Raw genomic sequence first — 18679 nt, forward strand, 5'->3', positions numbered from 1 at the left:
TAAAATATTCATTTAATCCCTTAAGATTAAAAGTAGCAGAACAATCCAAACAGGTAATTATTGTGAAATAACTGTTAAGGCATTGGAGTTTTTGCTGGGCGTTGGCCAGGATTTTAACACCACTTACTTGCCTGGTTTTCTGAGCCTCCCTTTTTTCCCCACTCAGAGTAGTGTTATTTTTCTTTTTAGTGGAAATGGAGATCTCAGTCTAACAGTGGCACCAGAAGATGGGTGACCAAGAAAGCACAGCAAAGCTGGAACTGGAAGCACCTGCGCTCATGCAGCTGCCAGGTGACACAGAGAAACCTGTCACAGATTCAACCCCAATACAGCTTGGGCAGGAAATGAGCCAAAGGGAGCCTTGCCCTTGTGATTCTTTCCTCTGGAAATTGTTTCTTCAGTGTTCTGCTCACTTCTGCTTTGCCATGCTTTCCCTCTGGGATACTGGAGAGATTTCATCCCCATGGACACGGCATCAGGAAATGGGCTTCACTGCTTGAGTTTCTTTTCAAGGAACTGAGTTCTCCTAAAAACATGGCTGTTCCATTGGTTATCTATGTTTGTGTGTCCATCCAGTCATTGCATTTAACACCTCAGGGGTGTCTGGGGTTTGTTCTATGTTTTACCCATTTTTCAGGTGGGGAAATTGAATCTAATGGACTAAAAACTAACCATTACCAGAGTCTGCTTCAGGCTAAGCAGGATTCAAAGAACTGAAACTGAGCTCTATAATTAGCCCAGGCCTGTGTCCAAGTTAAATGATAAACAACTTACATTAAGGGCTGTGAAATTGTTCCTGTGCAACACCATAATAGAGCAGATGCTTAGCCAGGCGGAGAGCTCAGTTCCTCCCCAGTACTGCTGCTTTCACTTCCAGGGAGGATTTTAAAAAAGGAATCTATTTTTTTAAAAACAGGCCCTTGAGAAAAAGAGAACAGTGTCTTAATATAAATCCTTTCCTCGCTGTTGAGGAAGAAATAGAGTGTTTGTTGCAATAATCTTTGACATACACTGAGTCTAAGAACTGTAAGACACATCCAGATTTTGCTAATTCCCAGAGTAATTATTACTAGGAAAAGTTAACTGTCCTTTAGCATACATTACCAGAAATTCTTCCTACTCCTTTAAATTGGTTTTTCTCAGTAGATGCAGTTTAGAGAGCAATACTAACTGAGCTCTCTATAAGTGATTGACAGCAAAATCTACCCCTTGCTTTGCTTCCAAAGGCCAGGATTTCTATATCCACACACTTGTCAGTGTACACCAGGCAAAACCAGGAAAGTTATAGTGTTACTAGATAAAAAAAATCCCAGAGTGAAACATTTCTGTCAGCTCTCAGTGGAAGAAAACTTGTGTCAGCTCTTGAGGGTTAATGTCAGCTTTTAGAAATTGAGCAGTTCAGTATTTTCAGAGTCAAATACTCTGAAAGAAGTGATTTCATGCATGATGTGAGGCCCTACAAGTAACCTCTCCCACCCATTCAAACAGGCTGAACTCAGAGTTCTCAAGGAGTGCCCAGGAGAAACGGCAGCCAGGAGAAGAGAAGTGGCTGAGCACGGAGCAGGAGCTGTGCCCTGGTGCTGTCACAGCAGCCACTGTGGATGGGAAGCAAGGAAAAAGGGATGCTGTTCCACCACAGCCCACACAGAAGAGAGAGCAGGACAGGTGCACTGAAGGCAGAGGAATGAACCAGGTACCTGTGGTGACTCAATTGTGCTGTCAGGGCAGCTCCTGTTCCAGTGCAATTCCCAGCTTGCTGCTTTTAGTCCTTTGTTCCTTCCCTCCCGTCCTGCTGGGGCCACAGCAAGGCTGTTCTGCTCATCTCACTCCTCTTCCAGGGGGAAAGCACAGCCAGACCCCACAGGAGCAGAAGTGCACTGCTCCCATCTCCCGTGCTGCCACGGGAGCAGCTGAAGCCCTTCCAGTGTAATGATGGCATGGGGCCATTTGCCAGCTGCCACAGCAGCACCCATTGGCCAAGGCAGCCTTTTCCTGAGGTATGGGTATCCGGGGATTGGGATTGTGCCAGCCAAAGGCCTGGGGCCAGAGACCCTCCTCTAACTTCTGGCTTACAGCTTTGCCTCTGCGTTTTCACCTGTGAGCACATTCATTGCAGTGTTGTGCTGGAAACTTGGGAATTAATGGGCCTGGGAAGTCAGGAAGGGAAACAGGTATTTCACTCCAGCCTTGGAGCATGAAGTTAGACACATTAAAGCACCTCCACTTGGCACAAAAGCAGCCTGACGTCAGTGTTTAAAAGTCTGGCTCTTGAGATACCCGGGGGAAGAGCTGGAGATAAATGAGACATCTGCAGGAACAGCAGAGTGAAACAGCCCTCAGTGCACAGGTAAGGCTGGACAACTTGAAGGGGGTGGGCCTTCTGTGCCAGTTAGCAAATTCTGGGATACTGGGACTCTGGAGACTTTGCTCTTCCAGACCCTTCCTTTTTAAGCTTTTTAAGGCCAAAAAACTTTGTCTCTCTTGCCAAGTACAATATAAAAGAAAGAAAGGTAAAGACTATAAATAGCACAAAACAGAATTGCCTGGCAAAAGTCATGGAGCACAATATTAATATGTAAGATATGTTCATTTTTCTGCCCTGTGATATAATTCTCTCTAGCTAAAACCATTGTTGAAAAAAGAGCAAACTGGCAAGATAAGGTGCAAGGCTATTGCTGTGCAGTGCTTGTAAGTGAAGTAACAGTTTATCTTATTTAAGCGAATGAAACTCCTGTCGCTCTGCATACTGCAAATGTTACCCCATTATTTTGTGCCTGAAGAGGCACCAATTTAATTAATAGAAGAAAATCTGTGTTCCCTATTTAATCACTCCTAATGAAGACTTAAAGAATCCTCACCATTTGGACTTGAGCAGCTTAGAACCTGGCAATGTGAGCCAGTACTCACAGCATTGGAGGGGGACTGTGAAAGACTAAATAGTGAGCAAGGAATTTTTCATGAATGAAAATAACGAAACTACAGTGAATGGGGAATGAGAAGGTGATGATCCACATCTCTTCCTCTTTTTTCTGTACAGGACCCCTTCTAACCTCCATAACGGGGAGCTGACTAGAAAGAAGGTACTGGAGCTTGGGGATGGACAGTGAGAAAGGCAGACTACATGAGCGTGTGGCCTGAAGTCCAAAAGCTGCTAAACAAGGAGAGCAGTGAGAAGAGCTGTCAGCTGGGAAGCCCACAAATCATCCTAGCTGCCCCAGGGAAAGTGGCCTAATTAACCTCCACTAACGATACAGCCCGGGATGAACTGGAGGTAAGAAACCTTTCACAGTGCAGGGCAGGCCCAGGGCACACAGATCAAAAACAGCGGAAGAGCTGTGTTTATGGATTTCAATATCGTTTTTCATAAGCATAATGCTCTTTGTTGTCATGGAGTAAGTGGCAAACTGAGCTATGCTGGCAGCCAGCAGCACCTCCTCCAGTGCAGGTCACGATGCTGCTGACAGGGACACAGCTGCCCTTGTGCCGCGGCCCTGCCACCCACTGCTCCATGGTCCCATCCAAGGTTAACTTGGAACGCCGGTTTAGGATTCCTTTAGCTGCTCACCACAGCATCATCCAGAACTGGTAAGACAAGGCTGCTCTGTTTCAAGAAGATGGTTTTCTTTTGCAGATCTGCAAAAATGTGATGCTACATCCTCTGCTTTTCATCCCTCTCTTTCTCTCAGTTGGACTTTGGGCTTCAAGAGAGGCTGGTTTGGGTTATTTTTTAATGAATTGCTACTCTTGTGAGAAGGGATTTTCCTTGAAGGTGATTTAAATCCAAGATCCTTGTGCACAGTTCTAATAGTTACAGAAGGGAGGTGTGGAGTCAATATCAGAGCCATCTCAAAACAGTGCTTTTATGTCTGATTCCACCAGCTGGTACTCACCCTCCTTTTGTTTCTCAAAGTGGATTTGTCAGCGTAGAAGTTGGAACTGACCTGTCCACGTGTGGAAATGTGTCATTTCTCACAGGAGAGGAGCCTCCCCCCTCAGCTGTTCAGCCCCAGCTCCTGAAGGAGGTGGGAGAGGAGGGGAGGGACTCTGAGGAGCCAGTGAAGCCAGAGGAGGGGTGGATGCCCAAGGACCAGGAAGGTCATTCCTGGCACACACCTATACATGGGTGCAGGAGGGAGAAAACGATGGAGGGACCTGTGAGGATGACTATTTCCTAATGCTGTTTCTGGTAGATTTCTTTTCCTATAGCAGGTTTTCATTAACCAGAGGATGGATTCAGTTTCAGGAGGCTCTGAGTTCTTTACTTAATGCACAATAAAGCCTTTAGTATCTGCTAGAGCAGGGCCTTTTTTCTTAATCATCTTGCTGTCTCCGTTTCTGATTCTCATTCAGGGAAGATCAGGACTGGGGAGAATATAAAATATAATCCTATTCCAGCTACAGTTCTGACTCTTGTATTTTCTAAAGGACTTCTAATACTATCTTCTGGGGAGGGAGAAGGTGGGAAGGGGAGAAGAACCCCTCTGCTTTCTCACACAGAACTTGGGTTTGTCACTTTTTTCTAGGCCAGCTAACTGAGGAATTTGATCAGTTTCTGAAGCCCCGACATGCACTTTAAAGCTGGAACTTGCTCCAGCTTTTAAGAAAAGCAATTCAATAACCAGCCCTTTTTTATACCACTAGTGCATTTCTCTCCCTCTTGACTGAGCAATTTATCTGTACAGCGTAAATACCGCTATTCTTCTAAAACTGAAGCAATTAAAACACAAATAGTTAGATTAATACAAAAGGCCATCAGTTTCACATAACCACAATTTTAATTGCAGGGGGGCAGTTGAGCACAGTCAGTCACAAATGGCATCCCCTTCCCCAGACAGAGGCCAGGGAGCCTTTGTTTGAATTTTCTAGAAATTTTTCACAACCACTGACACCAACCGTGTCTCCACTGTCTTGAAAAGGCTTGGAGAGAGAGCACAGGTCTCTTGACACAGGCTGGCAATTTGGCTCTTTTTTATGTAACATCCATATTATTTAAAAAAAAAAAAATGAACACAGCCATTGTTGGAGCATTTTCTAAGACTATTTAAAAGAGTAGCAACCTTGCAGCATCTCACCTTGGCTTCACAGAACACCCCCAAAGCCATTCAGGCCTCTTCTAAGCATGTTCTTCATTTCCACTGACTCAAACTAAGCACCTGCTTATGTGTGTTTATTGAACTAGAAGGGAATGGAGCATTTATCTGAACAAGCACAGTTGTCTTTCTCCAGTTTCTGGATGCACATAGGACAAGTTCTCACCCTCCTCCCTTGAAGCAGGGTTAGGATCTATAGTCATCTCTTTGGGATTATCAATGAAGTTAAATTTGGGGTTTCGTTTTTAGAACTTGAAATTTTTGCACCAGGTGGATTATGCACTGTTGACAGCAGTGACAGGAAAAAAAAAAAAAAAAAAAAAAAAAGGTAAAGAAAACAAGGTGAGTATTCTACAGCAGGAGGCAGAAACAGCAAGAACCAATTTTGGTTTCAACATTTGGCTTTACTATAACCCACACTAGTCACAGAACTGCTTGTGAAAAGAAACAGGTAAGGAAGAGAAACTTGTTAATGTGCAGCCCAAGTGAAAACAAGCACTGGCTTCAGAAATTATACACTCAATTAAAATTAATTAACTATATGTTTCAGAGGTTCAATATGGTGTCTAAATTACCATTTGAACAGCCAACACAAGGAACCTACATAAATGAGTGTTTCAGATCTCACTTGAGCAACGAAGGCTTCATTTCTGATGACTGTAGTTTTAGTGAGAGATAAATAGGCATGGGAAAGCCTAGAGAGAGGCAGAAATAGATATGTACAGATATGGATGTGTAGAGATAGGGCTAGGCAGGCACCGGGAGAGGCAGAGATGGAGACAGGTACAAGGAGGTTGACACAGGTAGAGACAGGTGCAGACAGGTAAAGACAGACATGGATAGGTAGAAAGAGTACAGGCAGATATGGACGGATGGAGAGGGGTGACAGATTTTGACAGGCACAGATAGATATTGACAGATACAGACAGACAGGCACACACAGACATTGGCATACAGAGACAGGTACAGATAGATCCTAAGAGATTCTGTTAGATCCTGACAGATTCTGTAAGATTTTAGCCGATTCTGACATATTTTGACAAATTCTCTTAGAATCTGACAGGTTCTGACAGAGATACTGGCAATGATGGAGACAGATCTTCGACAGAGATTTTGTCAGCTATTGACAGGTACAGAGAGGGAGACATATAGATATAAATATATATAAGGACAGAGAGTGACAAGTACTGACAGGTGGAGTAAGTGTAGATGGATAGAAACATGTATAGATAACTAGTGATAGGTACAGATATATAGGTGGAGATGTGTATATATAGAGAGGTGCAGATAGGCAGAGATAGTAGTTCTCTGACTGGTTTCTTTCCTTTTTCTTAGGACTGTTTAAACCTACTGCAGACTCAAAAACCCAGTGAAGCACCAGGAGCTCGCACCTGCGGCCCACTGGGGCCTGGACCTCAAGAGAGATTGATAAGAGACTGAGCAAGCTGAGCTACCCACAGCGAAGACTTTCTGAATTTACCACCTCACTTCAGAGCAACAAAAGGTTTTACTGTTTCATATTATTCATTCTTTATGCTTGTGAGCAGCACTTTGTTAAATTAATAGTTTTTCCCACTTTCCTCTGGAGAAGTTCTTTCCCAGACTGATTGGGAAAGGGGCTGTTTGAGTGTACTTCCCAGAGGTACCCTATTCAGAAGATTTCACCCAAATTTGACCTAAACCAGGACACAGAGCTAAATATTGATCAGTACATATAGATACTGACAGGTATGGGCAGGTACAGACAGGCAGAGAGAGGTATGGTTTGCTAGAGCCATACAGAGATAACTATAGAGAGCTGTAGATATATATAGACAGAGCCAGTTATGTAGATAAAGGTAGATAAAGATGGGAACAGATAGGTAGAGACAGAGATAGGCAACCTGAGATAGGTAGAGCTGGATAAAGACAGAGACAGGTACAGAGAGATGTAGGGAGATAGAGACAGGTATAGATCCATACAGACAGCCAGAGAGCAGGATACACGTACAGGGATGAGTGCAGATAGCCAGTGGTAGGCACAGACAGACACAGAGGAATTACTGTGTGTGGACTGCAGGCACCATGACCATCTACAGGCACCATTACTGCACGTGGAGCGCAGGCAGCGTTCCGGGCAGTGCCACACACGGACAGCGTTCCAGGGCAGTGCCATCCACGGGCAGTGCCATCCACGGGCAGTGCCATCCATGGGCAGTGCCATCCATGGGCAGTGCCATCCACGGGCAGTGCCATACACCGGCAGTGCCATACACGGGCAGTGCCATATACGGGCAGTGCCATACACGGGCAGTGCCATACACCAGCAATGCCATACACGGGCAATGCCATATACGGGCAGTGCCATCCATGGGCAGTGCCATACACGGGCAGTGCCATATACGGGCAGTGCCATACACGGGCAGTGCCATACACGGGCAGTGCCATACACGGGCAATGCCATATACGGGCAGTGCCATCCATGGGCAGTGCCATACACGGGCAGTGCCATACACGGGCAGTGCCATACACGGGCAGTGCCATATACGGGCAATGCCATACACGGGCAATGCCATACAGGGGCAGTGCCATACACGGGCAGTGCCATATATGGGCAGTGCCATATACGGGCAATGCCATATAAGGGCAGTGCCATCCATGGGCAGTGCCATCCATGGGCAGTGCCATCCATGGGCAGTGCCATATATGGGCAATGCCATACACGGGCAATGCCATACAGGGGCAGTGCCATGCACGGGCAGTGCCATATACGGGCATTGCCATACACGGGCAGTGCCATCCATGGGCAGTGCCATCCATGGGCAGTGCCATCCATGGGCAGTGCCATACACGGGCAGTGCCATCCATGGGCAGTGCCATCCATGGGCAGTGCCATACACGGGCAGTGCCATCCATGGGCAGTGCCATCCATGGGCAGTGCCATACACGGGCAGTGCCATCCATGGGCTGTGCCATACACGGGCAATGCCATATACGGGCAGTGCCATCCATGGGCAGTGCCATCCATGGGCAGTGCCATCCATGGGCAGTGCCATACACAGACCACATGCCCAGACACCTGCGGCATTACTGCACACAGATCACAGGAATCATGACCGGGCCCACAGAGGAGGTTTTACCCCACGCACGTCCCAGGAGCCATCACCACATATGGGGCATTACGACATGTGGTTGTGGGAATTTTTGCAGGCCATAATCGCACAGGGATTGTGGGAGGTATCACCTTGCTGCTCATTGTATTTATTTCTGCAGACCTGTAGAATGCCCTGCAGCATTTTTTCCTGGCCTGGAAGTCCACCCCTGGAGTGTTTTTATTGTGCTCGGACACACATCTGAGCACATTCCATGAGTGTAAGCCAATGCACCAGCATTTTCAAGTGGGTTACAGTTCTTCAAACCAAACTACTTCAGAATAACAGCAATAACAATGTGCTGTGAGAATTTAAAAAGAAAAGGTGACAGTTAGTCCTTTAAAGCCAGAAGTCTTATGCTTCACTGTCGCAGATTCTTGCTGTTAAGCAGGTGTTAGAAAAGAAAACAGGATTTGGAGTGACAGTGGAACACGCTGCAAGCTTGAAAAATATCAAGGAGAAAAGCCCAACTTAAATGTAACATGTATTTTGACTAACAGAGTACTTGATGCCATTTTTCTACTTACCGCAGACATGATGAGCTCTCCACCGAGATGCTGGATTTCTGCTTTAACCTGGCTGCAGATCTTGAGCTGATGGGAGTATAGCTTGATCTGTTCTAGGTAAGCCAGTAAATCCTGTTTGCACGACTGGTCTGGGCACTGAAAAGAACAATAAATAAAGCATTTCAGTAACTGCTGATTCAAAATGATGTCTCAGGGCTCATGTTAAAACTTCACTGAGGAGTATTCCAGTTGCAGACTGCTGGAGCCTTGCTTTTTACTGCAGCTGTATCAGGCTGCAAAGTTCATTCCTCTTGGGAAGCTTTTTAATGCTATGGTTGGAAGCTCAGATTAAGCTTAAAATTCCCCATATGCACTTGGTATTTAACACTGCTGTGCTTGCCTTAGCAGTATTTCTAAACACATCCTTTAGTGTATGGAGTAATTACTTCAATTTCTAAGATGATCTCTAAGAAAATACCTCCACCATTAACAGTGATGAGGGCAATCCAGACTGATTTTGTGGGCAATTTAACCATACATGCATAGACATGTTAACATCTATATATTATGTGTTTTGTCTTGAAATATGATCTATGGGGGGTTTTTTGTGTTCCATCCAGAGTGCACTGATCTCAATCTGCAGATCTTCTCTAGTTTTGGGAACAACAAAATTAGAATGTCTTACGGAAAACTCACTGATTTCAATATTTTTAACAATAGAGATTTCTATTACAGAAATAAAAATAGGATCTTTCTAACCTAATTTCTTCCCAAAATACCTGGAGTACTTGGAGCACTGTTGCTCTGTGGGTACCAGGCCAGCCATGAAAGGCTGGGTATGTATTTGTTCTAAGGCTGATTTTCATTGTTCTGGCAGAATAAAGGGATCTTAAGGGGAATGGTGAGCCCCTGTGGTGCTCCCACAGCTGGAAAGAATAAGAGTGATAAATAATCATGAGATCCATGCAGGTTTGCAGACACGGTTTTGGCCCAGGTGTGGTACTTACATGATAAATGCAGCCCCTTCCTTTCTGCAGGAAACTCTGCTCAGCTGTGCATAATGAAAAAGCAAAGATACATCCCCACCAACTGCACACTGTCAACACTCACCTGTGGTTTTATTGAACAGTGGTCAGTGGATTTGAATCCAATACCCACCAGTAGCCAGAAAAAGCACAAATTCTACTTAATTTCAAGAATATTTCATATCCTGGCTTTGCTGAAGCAACAGTACATGTTCAAAGGGCTGGTGTGACAATGCTGTCCTTCATGGCTATGCAATGTTTGGTTAAGCAAGTTCATGCTTTAGATTTAGCAAAAGGTAACAGTAAACAAAGAAGGTCAGAGCATACAGTTTTAAATTAAGTATTATGACTCAGCATCAGTCCTTACCTCATGTTTTGCTACATCCGTCATTTTTTCCTGTATTTGGGCACAGTTTACAGCAAAACCAGAGCGCTTCTTTGACATGTTCTCTTTCCATGTGTGATGTTTTCAAAATGCTAGCACGTTATGGAAAACTGCCCTAAAATATGCCTTTATTTCTTACTTATTAAGCACTGCTTTAAGGACTGCCCAAATCAGTATTTATATAATGGTACCTCAGTGTTTAGAAAGCTGGAATACTCACTGTCTACTTAATTTAGTTAATAAAAAATTCTAGTACAGTACAATGCAATCCCTTAGAGCATCAGAACTCATAATACCAAGATGGTGTGTATTCCTGGAATGAGATTCATCCTCCTCCATTTTATTCGTTCCTTAGTTACACTTTGATTTAATCCCTCTGGTCAGAAAGACTCAAGAGAAAGATGTATGGGGTGCCAATATAGTGCCTCATCCACTTCAAACAGTGACAATACCAATTACAGAAGTTCAGAGACAAGAATGATTATACTCTTTTATATAATATATAGTACTCTTTTATATAATAATAGTGTCAGGCTAGTCACAGGTGCTGTCTCCCTTACACACCATTACAGAAGAGACGTGTACCACTTTAGGAGCACTAGAGATGATACACATCAAAGGCCAGGAAACTGCACTCAAGAACAAGACCTTGAGGTTCTGTGGAAACACTTTCAGTGTCAGAACCATTTAAAAAAGCAAATGCAGGGCATTGGATAAGAAAATTCTCCTGAAAGGTAATCACACAACCGTGGCATATGTGTCTGTGGCATATCCACAGCTTCACTACCTGAGTAGAAAGAGTGCATCTTTCCCCTGCACTGGCCACACCAAGCTCCAGACAGAAGGAGGAAGACTGTAATGAATCCTGGTATTCTTCTTCCATTACAAAACCCAGGGGTCATTAAAAGTGACTTCCAGGAGCGCAAAACAAAGGAAATGGTTTTTAACACTGGTTGTTAAATTGCAGAAATCTTTGTTACAGAATGGTTCTATTAAAATTTACATAGCTACATGAATTACTGGACAAATGAATGGAAAAATATCAAGGACTATTTCACATGCCAAGTGTGTGAAAAATATGTTTGGTAATGTGAACTGTGGCATGGGTGCTGGAGGCTGGGATCAGCATGCTGTCCCGAGTTGTGTGGATATTCAGTGCTAGCTCCTGGCAGCAGCTGGGAAGGTCTGGCCACAGCACCTGAGCAGAGGTCAGGCCTGGGCAGGGCCCCGCTCACACACACACACACACACTCTCATACACACAAAATGGCCTGCACTGCTCTGAACATGAACAAGCACTGCTGAAAATTAAACCTCACACCTTGGAGCACGTCCCATCAGCCGTCAACAGAAGTTAGGAACAAATGTAGTGTGGGGAGGACACTGCATAAGGGATCTTCTACCTACTGCTCAGAGGCAGCTGGTACAAGCAGCACTTGCTCACCAGCGAAACCAAACACTAGGCTGCAACAGAAGGACAATCAACAAATTCTGAGTTTCATCATCCCACAGGCAAATGATGGTTACTAGTTTATTGCTGCACGTTATTAGCTGGAGAGCCCATCAGATTCTGAGAGGTTTATCCCCACACATCCTGCGGACAGGGGCTGTTGCTAACAAGGGCTTTCTGCAAGAACAGCATCAGAAATTACCTGCATCTCAAAGATGCAGAGGTATTTTACCCAACAGAATATCCACCAGAACATCCAAACCATTTGGGGAATTAAAATGATGCAGCGATTAAGACCAGACTGAAACCAGCCTTCACCATCCAAGTGAAAAATTCACTGGCACAGCAGTTGCACAAGGGGTGTTAATGAACAATGCACAGGAGCTTCTGACTGCTGACCATTCTGGGTTTGGTTTGCTCTCACTTCATCCATTTGCTAACAAAGGCCATTCTCTACAGAATCCAAATCTGTCTTCATGAGAATCAATACTGGGGATAATCACCTATACCTACTATAAATGTGTGCTGAGGACAGACAGGAGGTAGCTTTGCTGCTCCACCAGTGGGGTTCCCATCACCAAAAGGGATTATTTACATGGTGCTCTCCTGACCACTGTCATTAGCTCTGACAAACAGCATTCTAAATGACCCTAGTCAGGGCCTGCCTGACTGTGATCCTAATGGGTGCAAAACAATTGCAATAAAGAGGAGGCTCTTAATACAGACCTCACTCTTCAGCACATTTCATCAAACCAGGGTGATGTACTGCCTTTGTTATCTTAGGGCTTCCAGGTCACATTAAGTAGCAGAAGTCTTCTGACAGAAGGAACAAAGAACAAAAATCTTCTGCCAAAAGGAAATGTCTCCTGATAATGAATTTATGGTGAACCTCTGCACTTGTGATTTATGTGCATAGGTTGCTGTTGCTGCTGTAACTGTGACAATTTTCACCGTTGTTACCCTGAGCCATCCTAGAAGCATTTGTGACTGTGGACTGAAATACAGCTGAGTTCTGCTAATTGTAACACTGTCTTAGGTTACAATGCAAGATTTAACCAAAAGTATGTATTCTATTACCAGCTGTTAAAACCAGGTGGGGCAATGATCTTTATCTCTTCCACAACCCACCCCTCATAACTCCAGGGACAAGGGGGCAGGTTGTCTTCTGTTAATGGGACAGCAGTTAAAACCAGGAGGGGCAGTGTTCCTTATCTCTTCCATGGCCCATCCTCCCTCCAGGGGATGTCTGCTGTTAATGGGCAATCGAGGCTCACTGCATGGCTGATACAATTACATCATCCCAGCAGGAGGAGCCAAGCATTCCTACCTGGATAAAATCTGAGATTTGGAACACCAGAGCAGCCTGTTTTCACTGGATTCCCAGAGGAAGACTGGACCCATCTACACCACCACTGGACCTTCAGAGGAAAACTACACCCTTTGTTGCTCCAACAGAAGCGCATCTGTCACTGCAGGAGGACTGGAGCCACAATTCTAACTGGACTGCTACCAAACACCCTGACCAACAGGGCGTCAGGTTGTATTCCGACTGGCAGCGGTTTTTCTTGTACTACTGCATTTTTTGTTTAATTTTCCTACTAAAAAACTGTTTTTCCTATTCCCACATCTTTGCCTGAGAGCCTGTTCATTTCAAAATTATAATTCAGAGGGAGGGGATTTATATTTTCCATTTTCAGGGAGGCTCCTACCTTCCTTAGCAGACGCCTGTCTTTCCAAATCAAGACAACCACACTGTATCCCTTCCCTTCAAACACAGCAACAGGAAGCTATAAAAATCATACAAATCCTTTTTTTCCACTTAATAGAAATTCTACATAATTTAGTTGTTAGTAAAAGGCAGCATGTGAAATGCTCCACTAGAAAGTCTGAATGCAGCTCAGGAAGGCACTACTGGCATTCATGTTCTACCCTGGGCAGCAAATTCCTGATGGGTTTAGCCAGTTTGGCCCAAATTCAGAGATCAGTTATCTGGTAGCCCAGAGGAATGTAAAGTTTATTTTATTTTAAGACCCCAGGAGTGCAGGGCATAGGAAACCTGGCAAAACAACAGCTGAGAAAAGGAATTTGAAAATATCTTCGAGATTTAAAAAAAAAAAAAAAAACAAAAAAACAAAAAAAACAACCCCCAAAAAAAAAAAAAAGAGAGAAAAGAGCTTTCTAAGTAAAAGGATAACTTGGCACAGCCAAAAAAGGCTACAGAAGTTAAAAGATCTCTAGCCATGTAAGGAATGAGAGGATCATTCTAAGAATATCTGTAATAGGAGGAATAAATCAAGATTCTCTTTTTTAGTAAGTTTGACACCTATCTAGCAATACTTGCAATCATGGTCACCATAACTAGAAGGGCTGCCTTGGTTCATCTTTTGATTTGTGTTTGGGTTTTTCTGCTTTTAATGTATATAACGTAATATAAAACTGCATCTAAAATCATGCAACACCTGTAAATAAAGAGTGTCCTTCAGATGCATTTGTTCAGATGCACAGAACAAATCCCAGGGCTCAGGTGGCTCCTGGGTGTCAAATGTGTGCAAGCTCTGAGCCAGGACAAAGAGCTGGAGTCAATTCAGTAAAAGGGTTACAATAACCTGAATAATGTCACATTTCCCAGCAGCTCTGAGGGGACACACGAATTATCACCACTAATGGTTCATGAATACTTTTTCCTCACACTGATTTGTTCAGGTTTCTATTCCTGAGTTGCTGTAGTAATACTACAGAAATCTTTCTTTCCTAAAAGAAATATTTCAGTGAGAGTGGAGTTCCTGTCCTAAAACCAGCAAGAATTTATGACTCTTACTCATCTTTGGCTTTGCTATCTCATCATTTTCTCCAGTGTATCAGTGACAGGTTTGAATTTTAATCTGTAATAGATAAAATCTTGAAAGGAGCTATTGTCCAGTGCTGGAAGAATGTGTGTCAAGATCAGGAATAGGGAATCCAGACATTTTACCGATTTTTTTCACAAATCTGATCACAACTGTATAGATGCAAAATAGGAATTCTTTGTTATCTGGAATTCAGGGAGACACATGACAACCACTAACAGACTGGTGTTGTTTCCTAAACAGCAGAAAAGCAAGCACTGAATATGAAAATAAAGAGTGAAGGGAAGAGAGAGAGAGAGCAGGTGAGGATGTGAAAACAGCGACTGTCCTGTGCTGCCCTGGACCTGAAAGGCAGCCACAAAGGAAGAAAGGCTTCAAGACTGACACCTGCACACTGCTCCCTGAGGCAGGCTGCTCAGTTACCCTGCTCCTGCTGGCTGTTCTGGGGGGAGGGTGAGCCATCTGATCTAAAAATCAAACAGCAATAAAGCACACCTTCCAACTCTAACACTCTGCACTTCATGGTGATAAATAACTCGTAAGAGTTACTTAAAATAACTATAAACGTAAATAAAAATTAAATGTAAAACTAAAAATCACCTTCAAGCTACAGATTTGCAGAGGCCCAAACAGCCAGTGCTAGGGGTAGGGGGCAGAGAAGGAAGGTACAGCAAAAGATGGATTCTGTAACTGCAAAGGGTGGAGAACAAACCATTCTGGAGCCAGACGAGTCTGTCCTTACTAAGCTGAGACCAATCACCTGCCCAGAGCAGCAGAGCTCTGTGCCAGTGCCACCATCCTGTGTTCCCACAGCTCACCTGGAGCAGCTGCCATTGCTGCGGGGGGATTTGGCCGGGTCGGTGAGGAGAGGATGAGGCTGTGCTGCCTGCACAGCTGGCCTGGCTTTGCCTGGCTCAGAGCTCACGCTCCCCACAGTGGCTGGCCCGTGCTGTGCTGGGTTCGGTACGGGAAGGAAGTGGGTAACAAGGACCCTTCAGTGTCCCACCCTCTGCTAGTGAGCGGGGCACAAGCAGCTGGGGGCGAGCACGGCCAGGACAGGTGACCCAAACTGGCCCAAGGCTATTCCATGCCAGCTCCATGGAGTATCATGCCCAGTGTGGGGGACTCACCTGGAAGGGAGTCTGGGCATCAGTGAGCACATGCTGGAGAATTGTGCTGGGCATCACTTCTTTATCTCTGCTCTCAGTCCTCTCTTGCCCTCTCTTTCAGCATCAATATCAGTACTACTACTATTCTATTTTAAATTATTAACTTTTTTATAAAAACTCATGAGGTTTCCTTTTTTTTTCCAGTTTCAGGAATAGATGAGCGAGCAGCTGCATTGTGCTCAGTTGCCAGCTGGGGTTAAACCAGGACAACAGCTTTTTATACAACTATTTATATATTAACATATACCTTAAAATGCTAATAATAATAATAACATATATTAAAGCAGCCATGAATATATATTGTTAAAATGTGTGTGTCTATATACATGTTCCCATATACTGCATGTCTAAAATGTTGCATTCATAGCTTAAGGGAGCTCACAAATGTTACACACATGTACGAATGCACTGCAGATCAGTGTGTGCACCCGGACATGTGTGATGTATGTACACATCCATTTCAGGGTGTACATGAACAGACCACTGATACAAATGGAGAAGAGAATGCACAGGGAGGTCCAGACAAGATCTGTGTGCCCAGTGCCTCACAAGGGCTCTGGAAGTGTCACAGGCACTCCTGCAGGAGAGCCTGGGAGGTATGTCTTGGGTTTTGTAACCAAAAAAAAAAAAAAAGTTAATTCTATTCCATCTGTTGAACCCCATTTGGGGAGATTTTCTTTATCTGTTGTAACTCCAGAAGGAAGGGGGTAACTGCCTTCTCTGATAACAAGCCAGCTGTTAAAACCGGGCGGGGCATTGTTTCTTATCTCTGCTCAGTGGAGCGGTGTTTCTTATCTCTGCTCACCCTCCCATTCCCTCCATGGGCATATCTTCTGTTAATGGGCCATTAAAGCTCACCAATGACATGGCACATTACATCATCCCATTGTGGGATGCTCCACCCAGGGAGAAGGAGCCAGACCATTTCCACCCAGATAAAAAGGAGCCACAAGTGTCACCAGGTATCCAGTGTTCCCACGGGACTCCCAAAGGAAGACTGGACCCATCTCTGGAACCTTGGCTCCACAAGGACTATCTCTGCTTCCAACAGAGCCACATCTGCCACTCCAGGAGCGCTGACTTTGGACTGCTTCCAACACCCTGACCAACAGGGCCTCAGGTTGTATTTCTGACTCTGTCAGGGTTTTTTAGGATTTCTTGTTTGTTTGTTTGCTTGCTTATTCTTCTGTACTACAACATTTGTATTTTTATATCCCTAGTAAAGAACTGCTATACCTATTTCCAAAATCTTTGCCTGACAGCCTTTATTTGCAAATTTATAATAATTTGGAAAAGGGTGGACTCCAATGTTCCCTGGCAGATACCCATCTATCTAAACCAGGACAAGGTGTCAGGGGTGTGTGTGGCTCCTGCAGTGCCCCACGGAAACTCACCTGGTCAGCGATGAGCCGTGCCAGGACGTCCATGCGCGAGCCCGACTCCGAGATCATCTTGGCAGCGTTGATGACATCAGACGTGTGCTTCAGTGGGCCTCGCCCCCTTCACAGAAACACAAACACTCAGAACAGATCACGGCCATGCAAACTACCTGCACAACAACTTCACTGACCAAAGCAACTAATCCACACACAAGTGACTGTAATATAATCCCCCCCCCAACTGTTTTCATGTCCCACAAATTTGCATTGTTTGGCATCAACGGGATGCTGAAGTACCAGAAAGATATTCCAGTTTCTTCATATTGTAAGTAGTGCCCATGCCAAATACTGATTTTTAAGAAATTTCTTGGGCAGTTTGTATTCCCAGGGTTGTATGAAGTTCCTTTCCCTTCCATGAGTTTTCTGGTAGTATTTTCCAAGGAAGTTAAGCTCGGTCTATTCTGAGAACCATCATGGATATCTGGTCAGAAAAATAGTGGGGTTGGTTTGGTTGGGTTTTTTAAATTTAATTGGTGCACCCAAGCACAAAAAGAGACATATGAACAGGGCTGCAAATCAGCCTACACATGCCACTCAGAACATTTTTCTGCCATATCAGAAAAATACTCCACAAACAATTACAGAACTTCTTCAGAATTTCAGCCAAATTCTTGAGAACAGTCTGCCAAAAAGTTAGACTCATTTTCTGTATGCCCCCCTCCCAAGCCCAAAAAGCTGCTTTAATTACAGGAGAATGTTTCTAAGAACTAAGAAGTAAAATGTGAATACTCAAGGCAGCAAGTATGACCACTCTTCACATTTGCTTGAGTCTCAGCCTCGTTAATGCTGAAACACGTCACCTAAACTAAAATCAACACTTATTTGCACTTCATGCATGTATAAAAGGGAGCAACGTTGCTGAACTCTGCTTTGCCTTCCAACACCTTTGACGGGAAAACTTCATGTTTACTATGTATTTGTTTTCTGAAGGCCCCAAATCAATTTCCAAGTTCTGCACTGGACAAAGGAAATGCACAACATGAAAAAAAATTAACGTAACTCTTTGGTCAAAAGAGAAGACCATTTTCGTCAAAGTCAGTATGGTTTCACGTGTAAAGAGCATTCCAGTAAATAACTCATTTAACCTAAAAAATATTATAGTATGGACCTGCACAAACACTGCCGTCAGGAAACGACAGTGGCGACAACACGACATGGCAGATAATAATGTTTAACCTCTTGATTAATCATATTGCTCAGCAAAGACCTCTTAGTCCTTGGAGGAAAGCATACTTTACTTATTACAATTCCTTATTCTCAACTTTGGAAGCCCACATTTGGAACAGCGCAGATTCCAGTATTTTACACATCGTTGTTGTACAGAAAGGCATCTTCTTGTTATGGCAAACCTACTTGGCAGATCGCTCTGTTTATGAAAGAACTATAGTGTATGTGGGGAATGAATTTGCAAATGCAATCCCCTGTATCTAGGATTAAGTACTTGAACCCTCACTCATATCCTTCACTTGCCTTTCCTGGTCTTTTCCCTTTGAATCCCTAGTTGTACAACCCAATTCTTACGTGTGCCTATTGACCCTTCCCTCCAGACCATGGGCTCATCCTTATTTATACTGCAGCAATTCCAAAGGCCAGAGGTTTGTCAGGCATCCACAGCGCATCCTTTAGCTGCTCCAGAAA

General features: G+C 44.2%; 1 protein-coding gene and 1 long non-coding RNA gene across 4 annotated transcripts in view; one reads left to right on the forward strand and one right to left on the reverse strand.

The window, feature by feature from the left end:
* LOC136294228 (uncharacterized) overlaps positions 1–15305 on the forward strand; it is a 50867-nt gene extending 35562 nt beyond the window's left edge. Inside the window, exons 5-11 of the long non-coding RNA XR_010722343.1 lie at positions 190–291; positions 1489–1693; positions 3038–3271; positions 6426–6594; positions 8754–8844; positions 12892–13124; positions 14677–15305. This is a non-coding gene — a long non-coding RNA (uncharacterized lncRNA). The remainder of the gene's footprint in view (positions 1–189; positions 292–1488; positions 1694–3037; positions 3272–6425; positions 6595–8753; positions 8845–12891; positions 13125–14676) is intronic.
* The window catches only part of CTNNA3 (catenin alpha 3), a 407433-nt gene that overhangs the window by 6726 nt on the left and 382028 nt on the right, over positions 1–18679 (reverse strand). For all 3 annotated transcript variants that reach the window (XM_066191821.1, XM_066191820.1, XM_066191822.1), the window contains 2 exons: positions 16997–17102; positions 8749–8883 (listed from right to left, as the gene is read on the reverse strand). In XM_066191821.1, the coding sequence (XP_066047918.1) occupies positions 8749–8883; positions 16997–17102 (241 nt within the window). The remainder of the gene's footprint in view (positions 1–8748; positions 8884–16996; positions 17103–18679) is intronic.

This window comes from Chamaea fasciata, unplaced genomic scaffold (genome assembly GCF_029207755.1).
Source record: "Chamaea fasciata isolate MVZ Bird 193981 ecotype frontalis unplaced genomic scaffold, bChaFas1.0.hap1 SCAF_9, whole genome shotgun sequence".
NCBI classification, from domain to species: Eukaryota; Metazoa; Chordata; class Aves; order Passeriformes; family Sylviidae; genus Chamaea; species Chamaea fasciata.